General features: G+C 39.1%; 2 protein-coding genes across 2 annotated transcripts in view; one reads left to right on the top strand and one right to left on the bottom strand.

Moving 5' to 3' along the window:
* The window catches only part of TRAPPC3L (trafficking protein particle complex subunit 3L), a 48,840-nt gene extending 24,526 nt beyond the window's left edge, over positions 1-24,314 (top strand). Inside the window, exons 4-5 of the mRNA XM_038000987.2 lie at positions 20,319-20,504; positions 23,879-24,314. Of these exons, the coding sequence (XP_037856915.2) occupies positions 20,319-20,504; positions 23,879-23,998 (306 nt within the window). The 3' untranslated portion in view covers positions 23,999-24,314. The remainder of the gene's footprint in view (positions 1-20,318; positions 20,505-23,878) is intronic.
* Positions 1,076-9,031, bottom strand: CALHM5 (calcium homeostasis modulator family member 5). The gene is made up of 2 exons (XM_008007249.3): positions 8,414-9,031; positions 1,076-5,049 (listed from the first exon to the last, which is right to left on the bottom strand). The coding sequence occupies exons 1-2, from the start codon at positions 8,951-8,953 to the stop codon at positions 4,660-4,662; spliced, it is 930 nt and encodes a 309-aa protein (XP_008005440.3). The 5' UTR covers positions 8,954-9,031; the 3' UTR covers positions 1,076-4,659.
* Positions 24,315-25,364: the final 1,050 nt, after the last annotated feature.

The raw sequence follows: 25,364 nt of genomic DNA, 5'->3' as shown, positions 1-25,364 counted from the left end.
TCATCCCAGCCCGAGAAAACCCATGGTATATTGGCAAATACATCATATTAGGACATCTCTTTTTTCCCAGAGAGCCAGTTTTTAAATCTTTATCATACTCTGCTGTTTGAAATCCAGATAACATTTCCAATATTTCAACCTCACAGCCCCTCACCACCTTTACTGACTCCCTATATAAAATCAGTAGTTCTTCACCATGACTGCACATATAATCACTTAGAAAGCTTTTAAAAGAAATTTCAATGTTCAGGCCCTAACCCAGAAAAGTTACATCAGGTTCTTAGGATATGGGACCAGACATTGAGATTGTCAAAGGCCCCCAGGTGATTCCAGTGTGCAGCCAATATCGAGAGCTGCTGACAAACACAGATAGATGCTTTCCATCAAACCTCTCACACCAACCTCTTAGCTTTTTCTTAATGATTTTGGGATCTAAAATGAGAGAAGTCCAAGCACTACCCACAAAGGAAGTTAAATATCCCCTGGCTTGTATAACAGAGAAAAATGAGAGGGAAATATTAGAAAATTAAGATAATTACCTTAGAGAATTCAGAACCACCAAAGTCTAAATAGAATAATATAGTTAATAGTTGAAGTACCCGAAATATATCATGTGAGAAGCGACAGCAGTTTTCTGCTACCCAGTGACTTCTGGATTGCTTTAAGCAGTTTTTAGAGTAAATCAGTGGATCATCAGGCTTTGAAACAACTAATCTGAATCAATAATGTCATGGTTTTTTGGTTAAATGTATACATTTTCAGTGATGCTTTAAAGGTCTCATATAGAAAACCATGCAAAAGTTTTAAAAGTTGCTTTTGACACATTTATTTTACAATATATTACTTTAAGGTATAATGCATAGAATTATGTAGTGATTTGTCTGCCATGTCTTATTTTTGTAATCTTTGTTGAAGACCTTTTTTCACCACTTGATATTTGATATGAATAAGCTGAATGTATCCTAAAGCTGAATTAAGAGGTTGAGCCTGAAAAAAGGAAGGAACTACACAGGAAAAACAAAAGAATCATATATACGTGTACACAATTTATTCATGGGATAAATTGGACAGAATCAGCATTATGTGCCATAAAATTTTTCCTTGAGTATATTCCTTGTATAGGAAAGCATCACATTCTTTTCAAGAGCATTCTGCAATCCTTTCCTCTTGTGTAATAGGGTAGTGGTGGTAGGGAGAAGACAAGATCTTCAGGGAAAATTAGAAGTATAAAAAGGGAGTAAGCCTGGGCTTGGGTTAACTCTAGCCCAAGGATCCCCTCCATACGCTTCAATTCTAGACCTGGAAGAGACTGTTGTGGCAGACATTAGTATGACCTTTGGGTGCCCTCTCTAGATATCCAAATTCAGGGTGTCAATGTCTCAGTTCTGCGGTGTAACCTCCTCTGGAAGATCACCCTTGGACCAATGGAGACTCCTCACCTGGAGTTTTATGAGGAATGCTCTCTCTTGCCCCGGAATGACTCTTGGCTGCAATGGAAGCCCCAGAGCACAGTTGGGTCAGGAGGAAGCTGACATTCCAGAGCCCCCATAGGTCAAGCTGAGGCTGAAGTCCCAGAATTTCCTGTGGGATTGATTAAGACTCCACTTGAAACTGCATTCTTTCTTGTGTTTATCCTGCTAATATGTTTCTCCTAAGAGGATTTCCTTTTTAATAAATCATGTATACACAGCTCCCTGTGTCAGGCACAACCTCTAGGGAGCACATCCAAAGACAACTAATGGTCCACACATCTTAAAGTCTCTGCTATCAAAGCCAACCCATGCTGCTGCCTCTGGATACCCATTCCCTCAGGATACTCAAGAGCAGACACCAATTTGCTCTCCCTATCTTGCTCCACTGCCTCCAGGACAATTCGTGGGACAGATAAGTTTTCTTGGACTTGTTTTGTTCCTGACTAAAGGACTGTTAAAGAATTTAGGACCAGCAGTCAGGATGAGAACCTGTTAAGTGGCTTCTTCCAGAGGAGGAGGATGAGTTCCTCTGCTACTTATTAAGCTGCAGCACCAAGTACCCAGACTGCCGGCTTCTTGCCAGTCAGCTTGGAGTTTCTTGAATGAGGCAGTCATTGTCATGAGTGTAAGCGTTCTGAGTGCAGAAAGTCCCTGGAGTTGAGGGTAGCAGAAATATGCCCTAGATATGACTTCTCAATCCTCAGTTTCTCACAACTAACCTACTTCTATAGAACTTCTGTTTCAGCCTCTCAAGCACTGCAAGCGAGGCATGGGCATTGGTTCCTATGTGTATTTTTCCAGCTCAGAAGACACTTAAAGGCAGACAAACTTCAAGTCAAGAAAGATTAAGAAGGAGAATTCTTTGCTGAATTTTGTCTCCCTTTATTCTGAAAACTCTACTTCACATCCCTAATCCCTGTTCTGTCCCTGCCAGATACACACACAGACGTCTGACCCTGCACCTCCAAGTTCCCAAAGATATTGTATGTTGAAAAAAACAAACCTTTTTAAATTGACATTCACACAACACTGAACACTGCTTGCCACCAATTGTATGAGTTTTCTCCCACACTGGCCAATTCTCCAATACCAACTGGATATCTTAAATTCAATTCTGGCACTAATCAGCATTAAGTGCAGACCCCCAGCAGGTTAAGGGCTCAGTCCCATAAGACCTCCCCCAACTTCAGACACCAGTCACAAGCAGTAGGTTCCAAAGTTACTCACATCTTCTATCTGACATGGCTACAAAGCAGAGGTTCCAATGAATCTCAGGAAAGAGCTTTATTTACTTTCATCCATCTATTATAAAAGAATATAACTCAGAAATGGTCAGATGGAAGAGATGCACAGGAACAGGTTTGGCAGAAGGGGCATGGCGCTTCCATGGTCCCTTTGGGCACACCACCGCTCATGTATTGAGCAACACAGAAGCTCTCTGAACCCTGTCCTTTGGATTTTTATAGGAAGCTTTATTCGTAGGCATGATTGATTAAATCATTATCCATTTGTGAGCGACTCAACCTTCAGCCCCTCTCCCTTCCCCAAGGTCTGGAAGTGGGACTGAAAGTTCCAACCCTCTAAACACATGGTTGGTTTCCCTGGCAACCAGACCCCATTCTGAGGCCATTCAGAAGCCACTAACCATCAGTCATGTCATTTGCATACTACCAGACACATCACTTGGGAGGTCCCAAAGGTTTTAGGAGCTCTGCACCAGGAATAGGAAGAAAGATCAAACACATATTTCTTCTTGTAAACGACAATAACATAGATGTGTTCTGGGTCCTATATTTGTAGGATTCAGTTTGCCACCATGTTTCATGTTAATAAAAAGTTAATATTCAGTTTTCTCAAACTAGGAGACATAGACTCCCACTGATATAAGGTATGAGCCACAGCACAAAACATAGTTCTTTTTTTAAGCACAATTCTTCCCAGAGATTTAAGGAGAATTTATGTACATATACACATACACATATATATGTATATACTGACGTGGATATAGTACATTGTAGAATGCAAGATTCGCATTATTTCTGATAAATGTAAGACTGCAATACAGTTTTATGCCAGTACTGCTTTGGACAGTGTCCCCAGACCTTTAGTCAGGGTCAATTTACCCTACTACAGTCTGAATGTTTGTGTCTCCCCCAATTTCATATGTTGAAATCCTAACCCCCAAGCTGATAGTATTAAGAAGCAGAGCCTTTGAGAAGTAATTGGGTCATGATGGTGGAGCCTCCAGGGACGGGATTAGTGTCTTATAAAAAATGCTCAAGGGAGTTGATTTGCACTTTCCACCATGGAAGGACACTGAGAAGGCAGCAAGCAGTTCGCAACCTGGAAAATTGCTCTCATCAGAACCTGACCCACAATACTTGTAAGGGTCCACTAAATGTTTTTAATTTCTTTTAAAATCAGAAGAAAATACATAAACTTTTAGGTTGAAGAAAATGCTAATATATTCGCCTTTTATCAATGCAGTTATAAATATACATTTCTATATATATATATATTTGTTACTACTACTTTGAATGTAGGAAGTGGTTCACAAAGGCAAAAGTACATAAAGCTCACACAAATCATGATGCAGCCCTGCTTCCAGGGGCATATTTTCAGTATACAGTGAAAACATGTGAAAAACTTTCAGTTTCAGGCATCGTATTCTTGCAACTTTTCATTTTTGAGAACTGAAGTCTTCAGATTCTGAGGGAATGAATTCCAGAATTTCATACATCCTTAAAAGGATAGATTTGAAGGACAAAGACTCCTGCTGATCACACTGTAGGAGCCACTGTGTAAGGCAATCTGTGTTAAGAGTAACTTGCTCACTCACAAGCCATTGCTTCTGCCCCTAAATTCTGCAACCAATATTTACAGAGACTGATGAGCCCTCTCACATGAGTCTGTCTGTTGAATGATAAAATCTTAGATCTTGGAGCAACATTTGGGCCTACTGGGCCCAACTCTCTACCAATGCAAGAGCATCTTTGTCACCCTTCAGCATCAAGTTGAGCACATACTGATGCTCCACTTGAGACCTTCAAAGCAGTTTCCTTTGTGTTATTGTCTTGTAAAGATACTCCAAATGTAAGAAAATACAGAGATACACAGGTTACTGGTGATAGGAGGATCCCAAAATGAGCCTTCCACTCAGTACCATGAGTCAGTGATGGTGGATGAGCTACACATTGTGGGCAGTACCCACAAGGACCATTGTCGTCTCATCATCCTCAGGGCTAAGTTCCAGACCATTGTCCACCACTCTGTGGAGGGTGCTGTAGTGTTGCCGGCTTTGGTGGAAAGAATGCAGCTCTGAAGCAGCCTCCCAGGCAGCAAACGTAGGCATGGGAAAAGGATCTGGCCTCTTGTTTTCAAAAAAGCATTTCAGGTTCCTCTCGCTCAGCTTGTTGGCATAGTCCAGAAATGTGTTTTCCAACTGCTCCTTCTCCTTTTGTGCATATGTCTTCCAAAAACTCAGCTGAAGGTAGCTAACTTTAGATCGGCAGCGAGCATAACATGTGGTGAGCAGAGAGAAGAAAGATGCTGAACAAATCAGGCACCATCCTAGAATCTTAACAAGAAAGAAATATTGAGTACACATGAAAGCAAAGTAATTTAGGGAGCTAGGGTGGTATTATTGAGAAGTGTATAGCTAAATTACCATGGTCTTTGGCATACCTCATTTGAAATCATTCATCTTAATTTGTGAACACTTTAAACTCACTTTTTGAATTTATTAGGTAAACTCAAAATAAAGTTAGGGTTTACCTAATCTCTATTCTCTTCCTCAACATTGCTGTTGCAAAGAAATAACCAGAAGGCAGGCAGACGGAAAAGAGTACAAAGTATAGATTACATAAGACTTACAGAAATCAAGCTCAGATAGTATTAGCTCTGAGAGGAAAATATTCTGTGCATAAGTAAATGTGGTCATTTGAGCAAATGACCAGCTCTTCAGCCACGCATTTTTAGGCAGTGATAAATGTATATACATGGCTAGTGACTGATTTTTTTTCTGTCATTACTCACTGTCCATGGAAAAGGGAGACAGACGATACAATCAGGAAGCTGAAGCCATAAGAATTTAAAGGCTGAGAAAAAATTAGGATCATTAAAATCTTGAAAATGATTTGTCTTGATTTTTGATAATTAGAAAAAACAAACTCTTTCCTGAATATGAAATAGTTCAGCTTTTCTCCCCTGGATCTTAAAAGCAAAAGTTTAAATAGCTCAAATTATCTTCTAACTTTTTTGGCTCTAATTCTGTTTTCACAATTGGAATTAATTTTATGTTTGGAAAACTAACTTTTTTTCAAGGTGTCTCTTGACATTTAGTTTAAATGATCCTTAATATTCTTTAGCATATGAGCCTATTTGAAAATAGAGATAATCTACAAATGAACCCATTCAGACCATAACAAAACCACAAATAAGCTTTAAATCAGTGGTTCCCAACTTCTGGCTCAGATACAGAGTGTCTGTGAAGGGTCTCAACCTCTGCCCCAATGCCAACTCTGTACTGGCACTACTCAGGTTTAAATCTAAACTTTCCCCTTACTGTGCATATTCTTGTATCTCAGTTTCTTCACTTGTGAAATGGGGGTTACTCACCTTGAAGGGTAATTTGGTGGACCTAATGAATCATGCTGGACACATGTATTCATTAAGTTTTAGCTAATATTATATGCTGCTATTCTTCAAATGTGTATACACTTATGTAATTGTGTTAATGAATTCATAATATCTTTCTGTACTTATAATTAATGAGTGAGGCACAACTACCATCATGTGAAAGTCCTTGAATGGCTTGTGGTTGGCTACCTTGTATCTTCCTCTTTCCTTCATTGTCTATCTTCCTCTTTTTCCACAGCTGAGGCTTCTGTACGCCATCTCATCTCAGTATCGGAGCCAGTTTCAGCTGAGTTATAAACTATTCCATCAGCTTCAGGTCCCCTTCTCCCTTTCACATGACCTTTGCATTGACCGATGCTTCCCCTCAATCCACAGCACCCAGAGTCAAACTAGAGCATGGTGGATGCTTCCATAGCAGCCCTCAATAGTGTCTTATTTTGCATATGTCTTCCCCCAAACCCTGGCAGTTTTCCTCATTGACTTGGAACACCTACTGTGTACCAGAAACTTTATGCCCATTTATGTCTATCATCTCAAAATCTTCCAACAACTCTCCAAAGTAGGTGATATTACCACCAACTATGAGAAAACTGGGACTCAAAGAGGTCGAACCACTAGTTCTAGGTCACATAGCTGGTGATTGATAGCATCAGCATACAAACCCAAGGCCAGACAATTCCAAGACTGAGCTCTTTCCACTACTCCATTCTATCTTCCTTAAGAATAGAGAGTCATCCAGCTAGAATTTTTGTTTATCTGCCCCACCCATGGATGAATGTTCTTTTCCACCTCCAGGCACAAGTCCAACTATTATTGGTCTGGACTATATGTTGCCTCCTGCCTATCTGAACCTCTGCATTCAGCACCTGCTGTTGATACGACTCCTCTTGCCCACATTCCTTATACATCTTCCCACAGGAATCAGCCCCAGGTCCTTCTCATTCTGATGAAGAATCAGCAGGTCAGTGTGCTCAGTCTAAGTTATGACATGATGTGCATGGTTTCCTAGTGCCTGTGTTTAGAGCGGAGAAGCTCACACAGTGATAGGTGTTTGGGCCTGGCACTGACTGAATGGGGCCTGGTGCCTGAGGACATAAACCATAAATCAATCATTCTATCATAAGAGTTGTAAGTTATACCCTTCTGCAGTAAAAGACACAAGACATTTGGGAGCCTGATATGTTTTATCTAAGATGTGCTTTATGCATTAAAGAAAAGATTTTGTTTTGGAGAATTTTTTGACTTACCAATTTATGAAGAGTATGACTTTACTGCCAACCAGCTTTGGAGTATATGATTTTAAAAACAGACTTTGCCTTGATGTGTTGTTACCAAGGCAAATCCTTGTTGAATAATGCTATTTCAGTGCCTTTATTCTGACGCAGATAGCGTTCCTGACAATTTGTAGATCTGCTTATCAACTCTTACCGCTTGTTTTGCTTTTGGGAATGCAATTCTTACTACCTATAAATGGGAGGTCAGTCCTTCCTAAGGCTGTACATCTGGATTTGTGTTCATGTGCCTGGAGGAATGACAAGCTACTTCCCTGCATCAATTAGGTAAAGATATGATTTCCTTCTGTTAAATAAAACAATGCCCCAATCTTGAGCTTCTGAAGTAATTAAGAACCCCTTTAGCTGTATAGCACAAAGAGTATAAAACATAATCTCCCTAGAGAGTACGGTCACTTTTTCACAGAAGTTATTTAAAAACTGCTGATTCCTACTTTACAAGGGAAATTCTTCTCAATCTTGGTAATATTTATATACAGAGACAGCGGTTGCCAGAAATCATTCAAGAGACTCTCTACACTAATTATATTACACGCAACTTTGAAAAGTATTAACTCATTTCATTCAGCTACATTTTAATAGATGAATAATATATGTGTGTGTTTGAGAAACGAACTTGAATATAAATAATTGACAGAAGGCAGTAATTTCCAATTACAGCTCTGCCATTAACACTCAATTTATGATTTAGTGTTAGACATTATTTATTTACAAAGTCAACCCAGAGAGAATGTTTTAAAGTACTTAAGTATTTACTATTTACATGTGGACAATCCAGTGGATATTTTCTTTTCAGAACCGGAAAAGAGATAATCCATTCAGCAACTTTACTGAACCATCCAGCCTTTCAAAAGCTTTTCCTGAGATAGTCTCAATGCTGCATCAGGTTTCAGTTTCCATTTAGTTTCAAAATATTCTGACAGGACACAGACTCAGCCCTGGCTGAAAGGAGGACAGAGAGAATACTTCAAGCTCATGCTGAGAGAAAACGGCGAGTTTGTGTTTTCTTACCTGAGACTGGGCCTGAAGGGACAGTTTCAGTTCTTCATTGATGGTAGGTAGCATGCTGGTTTTGCCACAAGAAACTTTGTGAAGTTCTTCCCAGCACTCTTTGGGCTTACCCTTGCAAATCAGTTCCAGGAGTCCCGAACTTCTTGTCCCGCTCATGGCACATTCATAGAAAGTTCCATTGAGCAGAGCCACAGAAAGCCACATCACTGGAGCCACCAATGAGCTCAGAGTGATCTGGCCAAGGACGTAGAAGAAACGGCAGCTGTGGCCTCTGGGAAATATTTTCCTGGGATTCACACAGCAGCCTGTGAAGAGTCTCCATGACCTATTGTTCAGAAAGAATCCCAGGATCAGTAACACCCAGGCAGGAGCAAAGAGGAAAACCAGCCCATAGGTCATATTCTCAGTGCTGCAGGGGCACTTAAAAGCCACAACAGAAAAGAGACGCTCACTTCCCACGGTCAGCAGAGCCATGAAGCTGTAGCCAATAACAGTTTTCTGATTAAGGAAAAATTTTAAAATGCCCTGAAAAGCATCCATGTTGGAGATGCACAAAGAGGGAAAATGCTGTGCCTTTGTTATTGGCAGAGCAGCTGTGGCAGTGGCTGAGGGTGGAGCTCTTTCTTCATCAGAAACAACAGTCCTTCTTCTCAGACTGAATTGAGCCAGATAAGGAAACAGTGTCATTCCTTGGGAATGACTGTTTCTCAACATGTTTAGATAATGCCTCCTACTGGTGGAAATAGGGCTGTGATACTGCAGCCTAAAGGCGGAGAATAAATTCAAAGTGCACAGGCTCCATTTTTACATTCTTTCCATGTGGCTTGGATTGAAAGTCAGAAAAGAAATTCTCACTCATACAAATAATAGTCTAGGAATTTTCCAGTGTAAGGAATCAACATTAACAGAAAGAGGTTTCAGCCAATTGATCAGGAGACACATCAAATCTGCAAACCTTGAATTTTTTCCTCTTGCTATGACTTGAGATTTGGAAGACAGGGATTTGCTGTCTTTTTTTATATATATATATAAATACATATGAAAATTTTATATATATATATCAATAGCTTTTGGGGTACAAGTGGGTTTTGGTTATATGGATGAATTGTGTGTGTGTGTGTGTGTGTGTGTATATATATATAGTGCTGAATTCTGAGATTTTAGTGCACCCATCACCGGATATGTATGTGTACCCAATATGTATTATTTTATCCCTCACCCCAATTCCACTCTCCCTCTTTCTGAGTCTCCAAAGTCCATTATACCACTCCATACGCCTTTATGTACCCACAGCTTAACTCCCACTTATAAGTGAGAACTACAGTTTTTGGTTTTCCATTTCCAAGTTACTTTGCTTGGAATAACAGCCTCTAGCTCCATCAAGTTGCTGCAAAAGACATTATTTCATTCTTTTTTATGACTGAGTAGTATTCCATGGTGTATCTACACCACATTTTCTGTATTCATCAGTTGATGGTTACTTAGATTAGTTTCATATCTTTGCAATTGTGAATTGTGTTGCAATAAATATACATGTGCAGATTTTTTTAAAAAAAATATATAATGACTTCTTTTTCTTTGGGTAGATACCCAGTAGTGAGATTGCTGGATTGAATAATAGATCTACTTTTAGTACTTAAAGTTCTTTCTTTAAGAACTAAAGAAAAGTGCAGTGGTTCATGCCTGTAGTTCCAACGTTTTGGGAGGCCGAGGCAGGTGCATTGCTTGAGCCCAGGAATTCGAGACCAGCCTAGGCAACATGGCGAATCTCCATCTCTACAAAAAAAAAAAACCCAAAAAATTAGCCAGGCTTGGTGGCATGCACCTGTAGTCCCAGCTACTTGGGAGGCAGAGATGGGAGGATTGCTTGAGCCCAGGAGGCTGAGGTTGTGGTGAGCCAAATCATGCCACTGCATTCCAGTCTGGGTGACAGAGCAAGACCCTGTCTCATAAATAAATAAATAGAAGGAAAGAAAGAAATCTCCATACTGTTTTTTATAGTGGTTGTACTAATTTACATTCCCACCAGCATTCTACCAAAATTCTGTTTTCACAAAATTCATACCAATATCTATTGTTTTTGCCTTTTTAGTAACAGCCATTATTACTGGGATAAGGTGGTATCTCATTGTGGTTTCAGTTTACATTTCCCTGATGATTAGTGATGTTGAACATTTTTTCATATGTTTGTTGGCCATTTGTGTGTCTTCTTTTGTGAAATGTCTACTGATGTCATTTGCCCACTTTTTGATGGAATTATTTGTTTTTTTCCTGCTGATTTGTTTGAGTTCCTTGTAGATATTAGTCTTTTGTCAGATGCATAGTTTACAAATATCTTCTCCCATTTTGTGGGTTGCCTGTTTACCCTGATGTTCATTTCCTTTGCTGTGCAGAAGCTTTTTAGTCTAATTAGGTCCCATTTATTTATTTTTGGTTTTGTTGCATTTGCTTTTTGGGTCTTAGTCATAAATTCTTTGCCTAGGCCAATGTCCAGAAGAGTTTTTATTAGATTTCTTTCTAGAATTTTATGGTTTCACATCTTAGATATAAGTCTTTGATTCATCTTGAGTTGATTTTTGTATATGGTGAGCAACAGGGATCCAGTTTCATTCTTCTACATGTTGCTATCCTGTTTTCCAAGCACCTTTTAATGGATACAGTGTCCTTTCCCCAGTTTACGTTTTTGTATGCTTTGTCAAAGATCAATTGGTTCTCGGTTCTCTATTCTGTTCCATTGGTCTATGTATCTACCTTTGTACCAGTACTATGCTGTTTTGATAACTATACCTTTGTAGTATAATTTGAAGTCAGGTAATGTGATGCCTCCAGATTTATTCTTTTGGCTTAGTATTGATTTTACTGTTGGGGCTCTTTTTTTGGTTCCATATAAATTTTAGGATTGTTTTTTTCTAATTCTGTGAAAAATGATGTTATGATGTTGGTATTTTGATAGGAATTGCAATGAATCTGTAGATTGCTTTAGGAAGTATGGTTATTTTCACAATATTGATTCTTCTAATCCAGGAGCATGGCATATATTTCCCTTTGTTTGTGTTATCTATGACTTCTTTCAGCTGCATTTTATAGTTCTCCTTACAGAGGAGAACTCTTTCATTAAGTATATTCCTTGGTGGGTTTTTTTTTTTTTTTTTTTTTTTTTTTTTTGCAACTATTATAAAAGGGGTTGAGTTCTTGATTTGACTCTTTGGTTGTTGTTGGTGTATAGCAGGGCTAATGATTTGGGTACATTAGTTTTGTAAACTAAGACTTTACTAAATTCATTTATCAAATCTAGTAGTCTTTTGGAGGAGTCTTTAGGGTTTTCTAGATACATGATTATACTGACAAACGGAGATAGTTTGACTTCCTCTTTTCTAATTTGAATGCCCTTTATTTCTTTTCTTGCCTGATTGCTTTGGATAGGATTCCTATTACTAGCACTATGTTGAATAGAAGTGGTGAAAGTAGGCATCCCTTTCTGTTCCACTTCTTAGGGGGAATGCCTTCACCTTTTGCCCTTTCATTTTCTATCTTCCTAAACTGGCTAATGTTAGAGGTCAAATTTTAGGATTTGAGATATGTGCATTTTAGTTGGGAAAGTTTAGGGAGAGTTTGAGTTTTGAAGGAAAGTCAAAATGAGGAGTCCTCATCATTTCTTTCCTAGGCTATAATAGTAACCTTTTGATTAGTATCTCTGCCCTTGACGTCATGCTCACACCCATCCATAACCCTAAATCCATCCTCTATGCTGACAAGAAAAGGATCCCTCTAAAACTGAAATTTAATTCTGCATTAGCCAGTTCACACCTTTTGGGGCTCACAACTGCTCACAAGTTGATATATGTAGAGCTTCCCTGAACCCCATCATGGTATTTTATGCTCATGACATGTTCCCACTACCTAGAATGTCTTTGTCACTTCCCTCCAGACCCCCAGTCTTGTCTGCCCAGCAAACATTCAGTCAATAGATGCCCATTCTATAATTTTGTCTTGCAAATGGCTACTGAACTCCCACTGTATGCCAGGTACTGTGCCAGAATGGTGGTGCTCAAGAAGTGTCTGTTGAATAAATGAAGAATGAATAAGGAATCTCTTAGTCCTTCTGATTATATGTAATTTAAGAAAATTGCTTCCATTTCTCTCCTCCACAGCTCTTAATTTTAAAAATTAATTAATTTCTGCACTTGAAATTTCATTAATAAACTTCAAAGTCCAGACCTGTGTGTTTTGTGAAAATAAATTGCCTTGGACTAGGAGCCAAGGAATTAAGTTTTACCATGGTCTTGGCAGTGTCAGTTGGCTTATCTGAACATCAGTTTACTTATTTGTGAAACTAAGGCCTTAAAAGACACAGTCTGCAAGTTTCTTCCATTTCCACATTGTAAAATTCTTCAAGCAATGTAAAACAGCAGACCTTTTTGCGAAGTTACTTTATAATTCATTTATGCACCTCCTGCCACTACCACTTGCTCCTTAGAGACTTGTCTTTGATAGTAGAGTAGTCCCCTGTTACCTACAGGAGATACCTGCTACTAAGACCTCCATTAGGGGATACCTGCAACCAAAACCCACAGGGGATACCTGCAACCAAGACCCCCAAACTTCAGATAGTACCAAACCTGTATATATTATGTTTTTCTAAAATCTGCTAACTGAGGCAGTTAACAAGTGACCCATGGGCAGGTCATACCATAAACAGTGTGAATACACTGGACAAAGGGATGATTCATGTTCTGGGCAGTATGGAGTGGGGACAGTGAGAGGCTTCATCACACTGCTCAGAAGCACAATTTAAAACTTATGAATTATTTATTCTAGAATTTTCTATCGAATATTTTCAAATTATGTTGACCAGAGGTAACTGAGACCACAGATAACAGCCAGCAATCCAAAATTGTTCCCTCCACTTCCCAAAATGTATTCTTGGGTCTAATCTGCCCCTAGCATCCTCTGCTTTGACTGTCACCATACTATTGTGGCAAATGTGTCCTGGGTCCCTTCTAATCCAGGGTTTTATACTTTGCTAGTATCAGTGTGACAAATATCAGCTGATATGTTGATGATTAGTAGTATTTTAATTTCTTACTCCCTGAAAGGATATGTATCTTTTTAAAAGTTTTTGAAAATAATGCTTTAGTGTAATTTTTTATAAACCATATTATTTCCACAGAAAATTAGCCTCTTACAATATTCTATAAAATGGTATTTTTATTTATTTATTTTTATACTTTAAGTTCTAGGGTACATGTGCACAACATGCAGGTTTGTCTCACAGGTATACATGTGCCATGATGGTTTAGTGCACCCATTACCTCATCATTTACATTAGGTATTTCTCCTAACGCTTTCCCTCCCCCAGCCCCCCAGCCCCTGACAGGCCCCATTGTGTGATGTCCCCCTCCCTGTGTCCATGTGTTCTCATTGTTCAACTCCCACTTCTGAGTGAGAACATGCGCTGTTTGGTTGCCTGTCCTTGTGATATCTTGCTGAGAATGATGGTTTCCAGCTTCATCCATGTACCTGCAGAGGACATGAACTCATCCTTTTTGATGGTTGCATGGTATTCCATGGTATATATTTCTGACACATTTTCTTTATCCAGTCTATTATTGATGGACATTTGGGTTGATTCCAAGTCTTTGCTCTTGTGAATAGTGCCATAATAAACATACATGTGCATGTGTCTTTATAGTAGCATGATTTATAATCCTTTGGGTATATACCCAGTAATGGGATTGCTGGGTCAAATGGTATTTCTAGTTCTAGATCATTGAGGAAACGCCACACTGTCTTCCACAATTGTTGAACTAATTTACACTCCCACCAACAGTGTAAAAGTGTTCCTATTTCTCCATGTCCTCTCCAGCATCTATTGTTTCCTGATTTTTTAATGATTGCCATTCTAACTGGCATGAGAGGGTATTTCATTGTGGTTTTGATTTGCAATTCTCTGATGAACAGTGATGATGGGCATTTTGTCATATGTCTGTTGGCTGCATAAATATCTTCTTTTGAGAAGTGTCTGTTCATATCCTTTGCCCACTTTTTGATGTTTTTTTTTTCCTTGTAAATTTGTTTAAGTTCTTCGTAGATTCTGGATATTAGCTCTTTGTCAGTTGGGTAGATTGAAAAAATTTTCTCCCATTCTGTAGGTTGCCTGCTCACTCTGATGATAGTTTCTTTTGCTGTGCAGAAACTCTTTAGTTTAATTAGATCCCACTTGTTTATTTTGGCTTTTGTTGCCATTGCTTTTGGTGTTATAGTCATGAAGTCTTTGCCCATGCCTATGTCGTGAATGATATTGCCTAGGTTTTCTTCTAGGATTTTCATGGTTTTAGGTTTTACACTTAAGTCATTAATCCATCTTGAGTTACTTTTTGTATAAGGTATAAGGAAGGGATCCAGTTTCAGCTTTCTACATATGGTTAGCCAGTTTTCCCAACACCATTTATTAAATAGGGAATCCTTTCCTCACTGCTTGTTTTTGTCAGGTTTGTCAAAGATCAGATGATTGTACATGTATGGTGTTATTTCTGAGACCTCTGTTCTGTTCCATTTGTCTATGTATCTGTTTTGGTACCAGTACCATGCTCTTTTGGTTACTGTAACCTCATAGTATAGTTTGAAGTCAAGTAGCGTGATGCCTCCAGCTTTGTTCTTTTTGCTTAGGATTGTCTTGGCTATGTGGGTTTTTCTTGGGTTCCATATGAAATTTAAAGTAGTTTTTTCCAATTCTTTGAAGAAAGAAGGTGGTAGCTTGATGGGGATAGCATTGAATCTATAAATTACTTTGGGCAGTTTGGCCATTTTCATTATATTGATTCTTTCTATTCATGAGCATGGAATGTTTTTCCATTTGTTTGTGTCCTCTCTTATTTACTTGAGCAGTGGTTTGCAGTTCTCCTTGAAGAGGTCTTTCACATCCCTTGTAAGTTATATTCCTAGGTATTTTATTCTTTGTAGGAATTGTGAATGGGAGTTCACTCATGATTTGGCTCTCTGTCTGTTATTGGTGTATAAGAATGCTTGTGATTTTTGCACATTGATTTTGTATCCTGAGACTTTGCTGAAGTTGCTTATCAGCTTAAGGAGATTTTGGGCTGAGATGATGGGGTTTTCTAAATATACAGTCATGTCATCTGCAAATAGGGACAATTTGACTTCCTCTTTTCCTAACTGAATACTCTTTATTTCTTTCTCCTGCCTGATTGCCCTGGCCAGAACTTCCAATACTATGTTGAATAGGGGTGGTGAGAGAGGGCATCCTTATCTTGTGCAGGTTTTCAAATGGAATCTTCTCATTTCTGCCCGTTCAATATGATATTGGGTGTGGGTTTATCATAAATAGCTCTTATTATTTTGAAATACGTCCCATCAATACCTAGTTTATTGAGTTTGTAGCATGAAGGGCTTTTGAATTTTTTCAAAGGCCTTTTCTGCATCTATTGAGATAATCACGTGGTTTTTGTTTTTGGTTCTGTTTATGTGATGGATTACATATGTTGAACCAGCCCTGCATTCCAGGGATGAAGCTGACTTGGTGGTGGTGGATAAGCTTTTTGTTGTGCTGCTGGATTTGGTTTGCCAGTATTTTATTGAGGATTTTTGTATTGATGTTCATCAGGGATATTGGCCTAAAATTCTCTTTTATGTTGTGTCTCTGCCAGGCTTTGATATCAGGATGATACTGGCCTCATAAAATGAGTTAGGGAGGATTCCCTCTTTTTCAGTTGATTGGAATAGTTTCAGAAGGAATGGTACCAGCTTCTTTTCATACCTCTGTGTAGAATTTGGCTGTGAGTCCATCTGGTCCTGGACTTTTTTTGGTTGGTAGGCTATTAATTATTGCCTCAATTTCAGAACCTATTATTGGTCTATTCAGAGATTCAATTGCTTCCTGGTTTAGTCTTGGGAGGGTGTACGCATCCAGGAATTTATCCACTTCTTCTAGATTTTCTAGTTTATTTGTGTAGAGGTGTTTATAGTATTCTCTGATGGTAGTTTGTATTTCTGTGGGATCGGTGGTGATATTCCCCTTTATCATTTTTTATTGTGTCTATTTGATGATTCTCTCTTTTCTTGTTTGTTAGTCTTGCTAGTGGTAGATCTATTTTGTTGATCTTTTCAAAACACCAGTTCCTAGATTCATTGATTTTTTGAAGGGTTTGTGTGTGTGTGTGTGTGTGTCTGTGTGTCTGTGTGTCTATCTCCTTCAGTTCTGCTCTGATCTTAGTTATTTCTGGTCTTCTGCTAGCTTTTGACTTTGTTTGCTCTTGCTTTTCTAGTTCTTTAAATTGTAATGTTAGGGTGCTGATTTTAGATGTTTCTTGCTTTCTCTTGTGGGCATTTAGTGCTATAAATTTGCCTCTACACGCTGCTTTAAATGTGTCCCAGAGGTTCTGGTACATTGTGTCTTTGTTATCATTGGTTTCTAAGAACATCTTTATTTCTGCCTTCATTTCATTATTTTCACAGTAGTCATTGGAGCACGTTGCTCAGTTTCCACGTAGTTGTGCAGTTTTGAGTGAGTTTTTTGCTCCTGAGTTCTAATTTGATTGCACTGTGGTCTGAGAGACAGTTTGTTATAATTTCTGTTCTTTTACATTTGCTGAGGAGTGCTTTACTTCCAACTATGTGGTCAGTTTTGGAATAAGTGCAATGTGGTGCTGAGAAGAATGTATATTCTATTGATTTGGGGTGGAGAGTTCTGTAGATGTCTATTATGTCTGCTAGGTCCAAAGCTGAGTTCAAGTCCTGGATATCCTTGTTAATTTTCTGTCTCATTGATGTGTCTAAGATTGACAGTGGGGTGTTAAAGTCTTCCATTATTATTGTGTGGGAGTTTAAGTCTCTTTGTAGGTCTCTAAGGACTTGCTTTATGAATCTGGATGCTCCTGTATTGGGTGCATATATATTTAGGATCATTAGCTCTTCTTGTTGAATTGATCCCTTTACCATTATGTAATGGCCTTCTTTGTCTCCTTTGATCTTTGTTGGTTTAAAGTGTGTTTTATCAGAAATCAGGATTGTGACCCCTGCTATTTTTTTTTTCTTTCCATTTGCTTGGTAGATCTTCCTCCATCCCTTTATTTTGAGCCTCTGTGTGTCTTTGCATGTGAGATGGGTCTCCTGAATACAGCACACTTATGGGTCTTGACTCTTTTTTTTTTTTTTGAGACGAATTCTCGCTCTGTCGGCCAGGCTGGAGTGCAGTGGTGTGATCTCAGCTCACTGCAAGCTACGCCTCCTGGTTCACGCCATTCTCCTGCCTCAGCCTCCTGAGTAGCTGGGACTACAGGTGCCCGCCACCATGCCCAGCTAATTTTTTGGTATTTTTAGTAGAGACAGGATTTCGCCATGTTAGCCAGGATGGTCTTGATCTCCTGACCTCGTGATTCACCTGCCTCGGCCTCCCAAAGTGCTGGGACTACAGGCATGAGCCATCACACCCAGCCGATGGGTCTTGACTCTCTATCCAATTTGCCAGTCTGTGTCTTTTAATTGGGGCATTTAGTCCATTTACATTTAAGGTTAATATTGTTATGTGTGAATTTGATCCTGTCATTATGATGCTAGATGGTTATTTTGCCCAGTAGTTGATGCAGTTTCTTCATAGTGTCAATGGTCTTTACAATTTGGCATATTTTTGCAGTGGCTGGTACTGGTTGTTCCTTTCCATGTCTAGTGCTTCCTTCAGGAGCTCTTGTAAGGCAGGCCTGGTGGTGACAAAATCTCTCAGCATTTGCTTGTCTGAAAAGGATTTTATTTCTCCTCCACTTATGAAGCTTCATTTGGCTGGATATGAAATTCTATGTTGAAAATCCTTTTCTTTAAGAATGTTGAATATTGGCTCCCACTCTCTTCTGGCTTGTAGAGTTTCTGCAGAGAGATCCTTTGTTAGTCTGATGGGCTTCCTTTTGTGGGTAACCCAACCTTTTTCTCTGGCTGTCCTCAACATTTTTTCCTACATTTTAACCTTGGTGAATCTAAGAATTATGTGTCTTAGGGTTGTTCTTCTCAAGGAGTATCTTTGTGGTGTTCTTTGTATTTCTTGAATTTGGATGTTGGCTTGCCTTGCTAGATTGGGGAAATTCTCCTGGATAATATCCGGAAGAGGGTTTTCTAACTTGGTTCCATTCTCCCCATCACTTTCAGGTACACTGATCAAATGTAGATTTGGTCTTTTTACATAGTCCCATATTTCTTGGAGGCTTTGTTCATTTCTTTTCACTCTTTTTTTCTCTAATCTTGCCTTCTCATTTTATTTCATTAATTTGATCTTCAGTCACTGATATCCTTTTTTCTGCTTGATCTAATCAGCTACTGAAACTTGTGTGTGCTTCATGAAGTTCTTGTACTATGGTTTTCAGCTCCATCAGCTCATTAAAGTGCTTCTCTACACTGGTTATTCTAGTTAGCCATTTGTCTAAACTTTTTTCAAGGTTTTTAGCTTTCTTGCGATGGGTTAGAACATGCTCCTTTAGCTCGGAGAAGTTTGTTATTACTGACCTCTGAAGCCTACTTCTGTCAACTTGTCAGAGTCATTCTCCATCTCCAGTTTTGTTTCCCTGCTAGTGAAGAGTTGTGTTCCTTTGGAGGAGAAGAGGTGTTCTGGTTTTTGGGATTTTCGGCTTTTCTGCTCTGGTTTCTCCCCATGTTTGTGGCTTTATCTATCTTTGTCTTTGATGTTGGTGACCTACGGATGGGGTTTTGGTGTGGATGTCCTTTTTGTTGATGTTGATGCTATTCTTTCTGTTTGTTAGTTTTCCTTCTAACAGACAGGCCCCGCAGCTGCAGGTCTGTTGGAGTTTTCTGGAGGTCCACTCCAGACTCTGTTTGCCTGGGTATCACCAGCAGAGGCTGCAGAACAGCAAATATTGTTGTCTGATCCTTGTTCTGGAAGCTTCGTCCCAGAGGGGCACCTGCCTGTATGAGGTGTCTGTCAGCTCCTGCAGGGAGGTGTCTCCCAGTCAGGCTACATGGGGGTCAGAGACCCACTTGAGGAGGCAGTCTCTCTGTTATTGGAGCTCGAACACCATGCTGGGAGAACCACTGCTCTCTTCAGAGCTGTCAGGCAGGAACGTTTAAGTCTACAGAAGTTGTCTTCTGCCTTTTGTTCAGATATGCCCTGCCCCCAGAGGTGGAATCTAGGAAGGCAGTAGGTCTTGCTGACCTGTGGTGGGCTCCACCCAGTTAGAGCTTCCCTGCCACTTTGTTTATGTTGTGAGCATAGAACTGCCTACACAAGCCTCAGCAATGGTGGACACCCCTCCCCGCACCAAGTTTCAGCATCCCAGGTCAATCTCAGTCTGCTGTGCTAGCAGCGAGCAAGGCTCCATGGGCATGGGACCTGCCGAGCTAGGCACAGGCTTTGGAGGGAATCTCCTGAGGGAGGGATCTCCTGTTCTGCCAGATGTGAAAACCATGAGAAAAGTGCAGTATTTGGGCAAAAATGTACCGTTCCTCCAAGTACAGTCACTCATGGCTTCCCTTGGCTAGGAATGGGAAATCCCCTGACCCCTTGAGCTTCCCACGTGAGGCGATGCCCTGCTCTGATTTGGCTCGCTCTCCATGGGCTGCTCCCACTGTCCAACCAGTCCCAGTGAGTTGAACCAGGTACCTTAGTTGGAAATTACCCATCTTCTCTGTTGATCTTGCTGGGAGCTGTAGACCGGAGCTGTTCCTATTCAAGAATCTTGGAAGTGATTCACAAGTAAAAATATTTTAAAATTTCACAGCATAGGATCAATAAATTGCAAAGCTAAGGGTGAAGCCAGACTTCCTGACTATAGACTCCATGTGCTTAACCATTGTGCTGCAATGCCTAGAACAGGGTATTTGTTTAGCCTGCTAATAGTTATTTGTTCTAGACCAAGTTTTAGTAACTTTGTTTTCTTCTTATCAGGTTGCTTTCAAGATGTATCTGGGAATTACACCAAGTGTGATCTGTAACAATTCAAGCAGAAATGAATTTTCCCTGATTCTAGACAAGAATCCTCTGGTGGAGTTTGTGGAAGAGCTCCCTGCTGGACGATCTTCTCTGTGCTACTGCAACTTGCTGTGTGGGATTATCAGAGGTGCCTTGGAAATGGTAAAGTTGAATAAGTGAAGAATGAATGAAGAATCTCTTAGTCCTTCTAAGACTAAAATAAGATAACCAATATACATAATTCATTTACTAATAACATGTTACAAATTACCCCCAAAATGTAGCAGCTATAAAAACAAACGTTTATTTTCTCATACAGTTTCTGAGGATCAGAAATCTGGGAGCAGCTTAGCTAGGTTGTTGTCACTCAGAGTCTTTCATGGCTTAATACACATGCAGTCAAACTGCTAGCCAGGGCTGCAACCTCTGGCAACTTGACTGAGGCTGGAGAATCTACTTCCAAGCTCACTCACACACCCCCAGTGCCTTGCTGGCAGTTGGCAGGAGGCTTCATGAGGTTCCTGGCCACATGGACCTCTTTGTAGATCTAATCACAACATGGCCACTTATGCTGCCAACCCTGGTGCCATGGAGGAGTGGGCTACCTGAGGGTGTGAATAACAGGAGGTAAAGATCATTGGCTATTTTGGAGGCTGGATTTTATACCTGAATTATTAATTGGTTTAACTAAAACAGTTGTTAATATCTGCTAAGTGTCAGGCACTGAGTATACACAGATGAACAAGACATAGTTGCTGCCTTTAAAGAATCTGCTTTCTAATGGAGAAGTCAGATGTACAAATAAGTATAATTAAGGCTATGAGAGAACCTGTGCCAGGAAAACTCCCTAGACTTCCTAAGGAAACTCTAAACTGGCTTTTGAAAGAAAAATAGGAGTTAGATAAAAGCCTTGGGTAAGAGGAGCAGGAGAAAATAATACAATAGGTAGAAGAATCAGCATGTCCAAAGGTACAAAAAGAATGTTTCAATCAAGGAACAAGGAACTTGAATTAGTTCAGTATGACTGACATATAAATTGAGAGACAGATTGTCATGAGAAAGGAGGCTTAAATTCTTTACAGAAGACTGATTTTAAGAAAAGGAGTTCATATGACAAGCTTGGAAATTCAGATTTTTACACTGGAAGCAACAGAAATCAATGTAGGTTTAAAAACAGTGGAATAATATTTTGAAACTTGTGTTTTAGGAATTTCATTTCTTTATCAACAAAATTTGGAAAGTATATCAGAGGGAACAATGCTGAAAGAAAGGATGAGGGCACTTTGGAAGTTATGATGGTGACCTCAGGTAAAACCAGAACAAAGCCTTGACAGCAGGAATAGGGAGAGGAAGACCATTTGAACAATATCAAAAAGATGGAACAGATAAGACTAGGTTATGAACTGGCTGAAAGGAATGAAATTGAGAAAAAGATTCAAGAACGATTTGTAAGTTTCTGAGCAACCTGTAGAGATGGTTGTGCTATTAAACCAAGAGGAGTACATCTGGGCTTGGTAGAGACAAAGTGAGGAGTTCAATTTTGAGCCTGCTGGAGTTGAGGTGTTTAACACATGCAAGTGAGGCTATCCAGCAAACAGTTGTTTATCCCTGCCAGGAGTTCACAGAGAGACATGGATTGAAGAAGCATTAGAATTGGAAAAGAATGCCTAGGCAGAGTCTGTAGAGCAAGAAGAAAAAGGAGTACCAGAACCGTAGGAAGCAATAAAATATAATAAGTAGGTTCAATAGAGAGCACAAAGGCTGGAAAGGATACTAAGAAAGAGAAATCAGAGGGAGGAAAAGAAGGAGTCATAGAAACAAGGGAGGAGAGCATTTCAAGAAGACAGAGTGATTAATAAGAACAAGTACAGCAGAGAGTCTAAGTTAAACTACACCTGAAAAATATTCACAACATTTAGGAACCAAAAGACCCACGAGGGCCTTGGTAAAAGCTCCTTTGGGAAAGTGGAGGGAAAGAAGACAATCTGTCAAAGATTGGTGAGCCAACAACAGCTTAGGAAGAGATGACAGTCATCAAAGTCTCATTTTCCCAGAAGCTTAGCTATTAAGAATGGTGGGACCAGATAGCAACCAAAGTCTTGCCATGTATTGAGCTACCTAATAATGAGGCATGCATGTAATTTTAAATTATTTGTGATAATTAGGGGAAAATAGAATAACAAGTAATCCAAAAGCATAAAACAATAGAAACAATGTATTTTTCACGCAGATTCTCCATGCTTCCACCCTAGCATTTCTTTAGACTTGTCCTGTAGTCGGCGGCCATGAGATCAAGGAAGGGGTGGGAAAGCATTCTGAGCATTTATGGGCAAAGGGAGAAACCATAAAACCAAGTCAAAAATAGGAAAAGAATGTCTTCTACTCTCATAGATAACAGTTGATTATATTTGCTGAATGACAGCTGGCATCAGACCTGATGTGTCCCCAAATATCCAAATAGCTTCAACATCGTCTCCCTGTTAATTTAATTTATTTTCTGTTAAATTTTGACAAAGACTTAAACAATCTTACGGAAGAAAAAGTTGAGGATGAATTTTGCTTCTGTATTTCCAATTGCAGTCTACGTCCTTCTGTTAAATGGTAGGCATTGCAAGGCCAGGCCCAGTATGAGTCAGATAATTTGGTACACTAAGGGTTTAACAAATTGAGGCTGACTAGCTAAGGAATTCTTAGTGAGAGAGGGGAGTGAGTCAGGTAACATTCAATAAATATCAATTAATTTCCTGTTACATGTGGGCATTTTTCACATATTATTTGCTTTTACTAGGTGCTTTTACTTATTTATCTTATTTTTCCCAATAAAACAAAATAACTCTGAATAAATACACTATTGGGAGTAGGTCAGCAATATCATGTTGCTCTTATGTGGACACATGTTAATGAATAAAGAAGTAAGCCCTGCTTACTTCAGTGCCTGGGAAATGGGAAATACCTTACAGAGAAAAAGAAGGCCTGAGTATCAAATATTCATGTCTGTAATTTCAATGTTCAATTTTATATCTATAATTCATTTAATTGATATTATTCTCAAAGCCTACAAACCATAAGTGACTGCTAAATGTTGTTAGGATAAATGATTATGTTATTTAGCTAATGACAGAATGATTTATGGCAAATCTGTTTGAGAGCAATCATTTAAGAATCCATTTATTCTTGGAAATTCTGCTGGCTAAGCACACTGGGTCAAGGCTATCTTCAAGCTGGGAATTTGTGTTCTTCTAAAGATGGATCCATAATTCAGCCTTGCACAGTGAGCTAAGCTTGGCAGAGTCTGGGTGTCCCAGTCATCTTAGCTGGCCTGGACCACCCTTCTCTTTGCAGAGTCACACCCCAGAGCTGACACACAGCTGTACCATCTCTGGAGGACACTCAGTAAAGGGCCCTTTATCCACAAACAAGCTTTTTAAAAAATCATTTCTTAAGGAATGTAAAGAAAGCTGAAAAAAGACTGAGAAAAATTTAGGTTTTTGTTTTTTAATTAAATGACACAGGCCTGTTTTTTTCTTCTTTCCTAGGTTCATTTGGCTGCTGATGTTACATTCTTGCAAGACAGACTAAAAGGTGACAGTGTGACAGAAATAGGAATAACATTTCTAAAAAAGCGAGACGAGAAAAAATATAGATGGAAGAAGTGAAGAATAGCACGGAAAATGCCACAGGGTGGCTAGTTGAGTTAATATTAGCTAAACATGTATAGACATAGAAATTTTGAATTGCTTAATAGCATGAACTTTGAAAGGCTTATAAATCAGCCAGAAATTTGAAATACAGGGCACAAAAATTTAAAGTTTTTTTTTTTCTTTTGCTTATAGATCACATATTTTCAATCTCATGTCCACAAAATTTCACATAATGTGATTTTCTCGTGTATTAGCTTGGCTTAGAGCTTTAGCCTCCTGATGCTACCCTTGATTTGTAATCACCAAGTCAAGCTATTTATTCAATGATAATTTTGAAACATTATAAATAACATTTAATTTTAATTTATTTTATTTAGTTTTAATATAGCTGATATTAACCAAATTCCTTCCTTTTCTCATAAAATATTGCTTGATGGTCAGGCCAGGAAACCTCTTAAATAAAGGATAAATAATATTCTTTGAAAATACTTTCTTACCCCAAAGCTTATTTAGAATTTCTACTATCATTTCATCCCCTAAAAAATCTTCCACAGAATGTTTTCTCTGTGACCAGAACACATTTAAAATTCATATGTACTGAATTAAATACATAGTAATCTTCACCAGACCATTGGCACACAAGGGCAGCCTACAAGGCAGCCCAGAATCTACTGGGCTCTGCAGATAACTCGCAAGTACAAGTTATGATTGGTGTGATACCACCCAACAGAATTGGAGAAAATATTTGTAAACTACCTATCTGACACCCAGAATATATAAGAAATTCAAACAACTCCATAGGAAAAAATTAATAATCCAATTAAAAATGGGCAAAAGATCTGTATAGATGTTTCTCAAAAGAAGACATACAAATGGCAAACAGGTATATGAAAAGTGCTCCACCTCATTGGTCATCAGAGAAATGCAAATCAAAACTATAATGAGATGTTATCTCACCCTAGTTAAAAGTGACTTTCATCCAAAACAGGCAACAGTGAATGCTTGCAAAGATGTGGAGAAGAGGGAACTCTGGTACACTGTTGGTGGGAATGTAAATTAGTATAACCATTATGGAGAACGGTTTGGAGGTTCCTCAAAAAACAAAAAATAGAATGATCATATGATCCAGCAATCCCACTGCTGTGTACATACCCAAAATAAAGGAAATCAGTATACCTAAGAGATATCTGCACTCCCATGTTTATTGCAGCACTATTCACAATGGCCAAGATTTAGAAGAAATCTGAGTGTCCTTCAATAGATGAACGAATAAAGAAAATGTGGTGCATATACACAATAGAGTACTATTCGGCCATAAAGAAGAATGAGATCCTGTCATTTGCAACAACATGGGTGGAACTAGAGGTCATTATGTTCAATG

Source organism: Chlorocebus sabaeus, chromosome 13 (genome assembly GCF_047675955.1).
Source record: "Chlorocebus sabaeus isolate Y175 chromosome 13, mChlSab1.0.hap1, whole genome shotgun sequence".
In the NCBI taxonomy this organism is placed as follows: Eukaryota; Metazoa; Chordata; class Mammalia; order Primates; family Cercopithecidae; genus Chlorocebus; species Chlorocebus sabaeus.
This window is presented reverse-complemented; position numbering and strand designations above follow the sequence as displayed.

Bases quoted from the DNA above. Each gene is read 5' to 3' on its own strand.
- CALHM5 (XM_008007249.3), bottom strand. From the start codon at position 8,953: ATGGATGCTTTTCAGGGCATTTTAAAATTTTTCCTTAATCAGAAAACT. The intron at 5,050-8,413 runs GTAAGAAAACAC...TTTCTTGTTAAG, and splicing joins CCCTTCAGGCCCAGTCTCAG to ATTCTAGGATGGTGCCTGAT.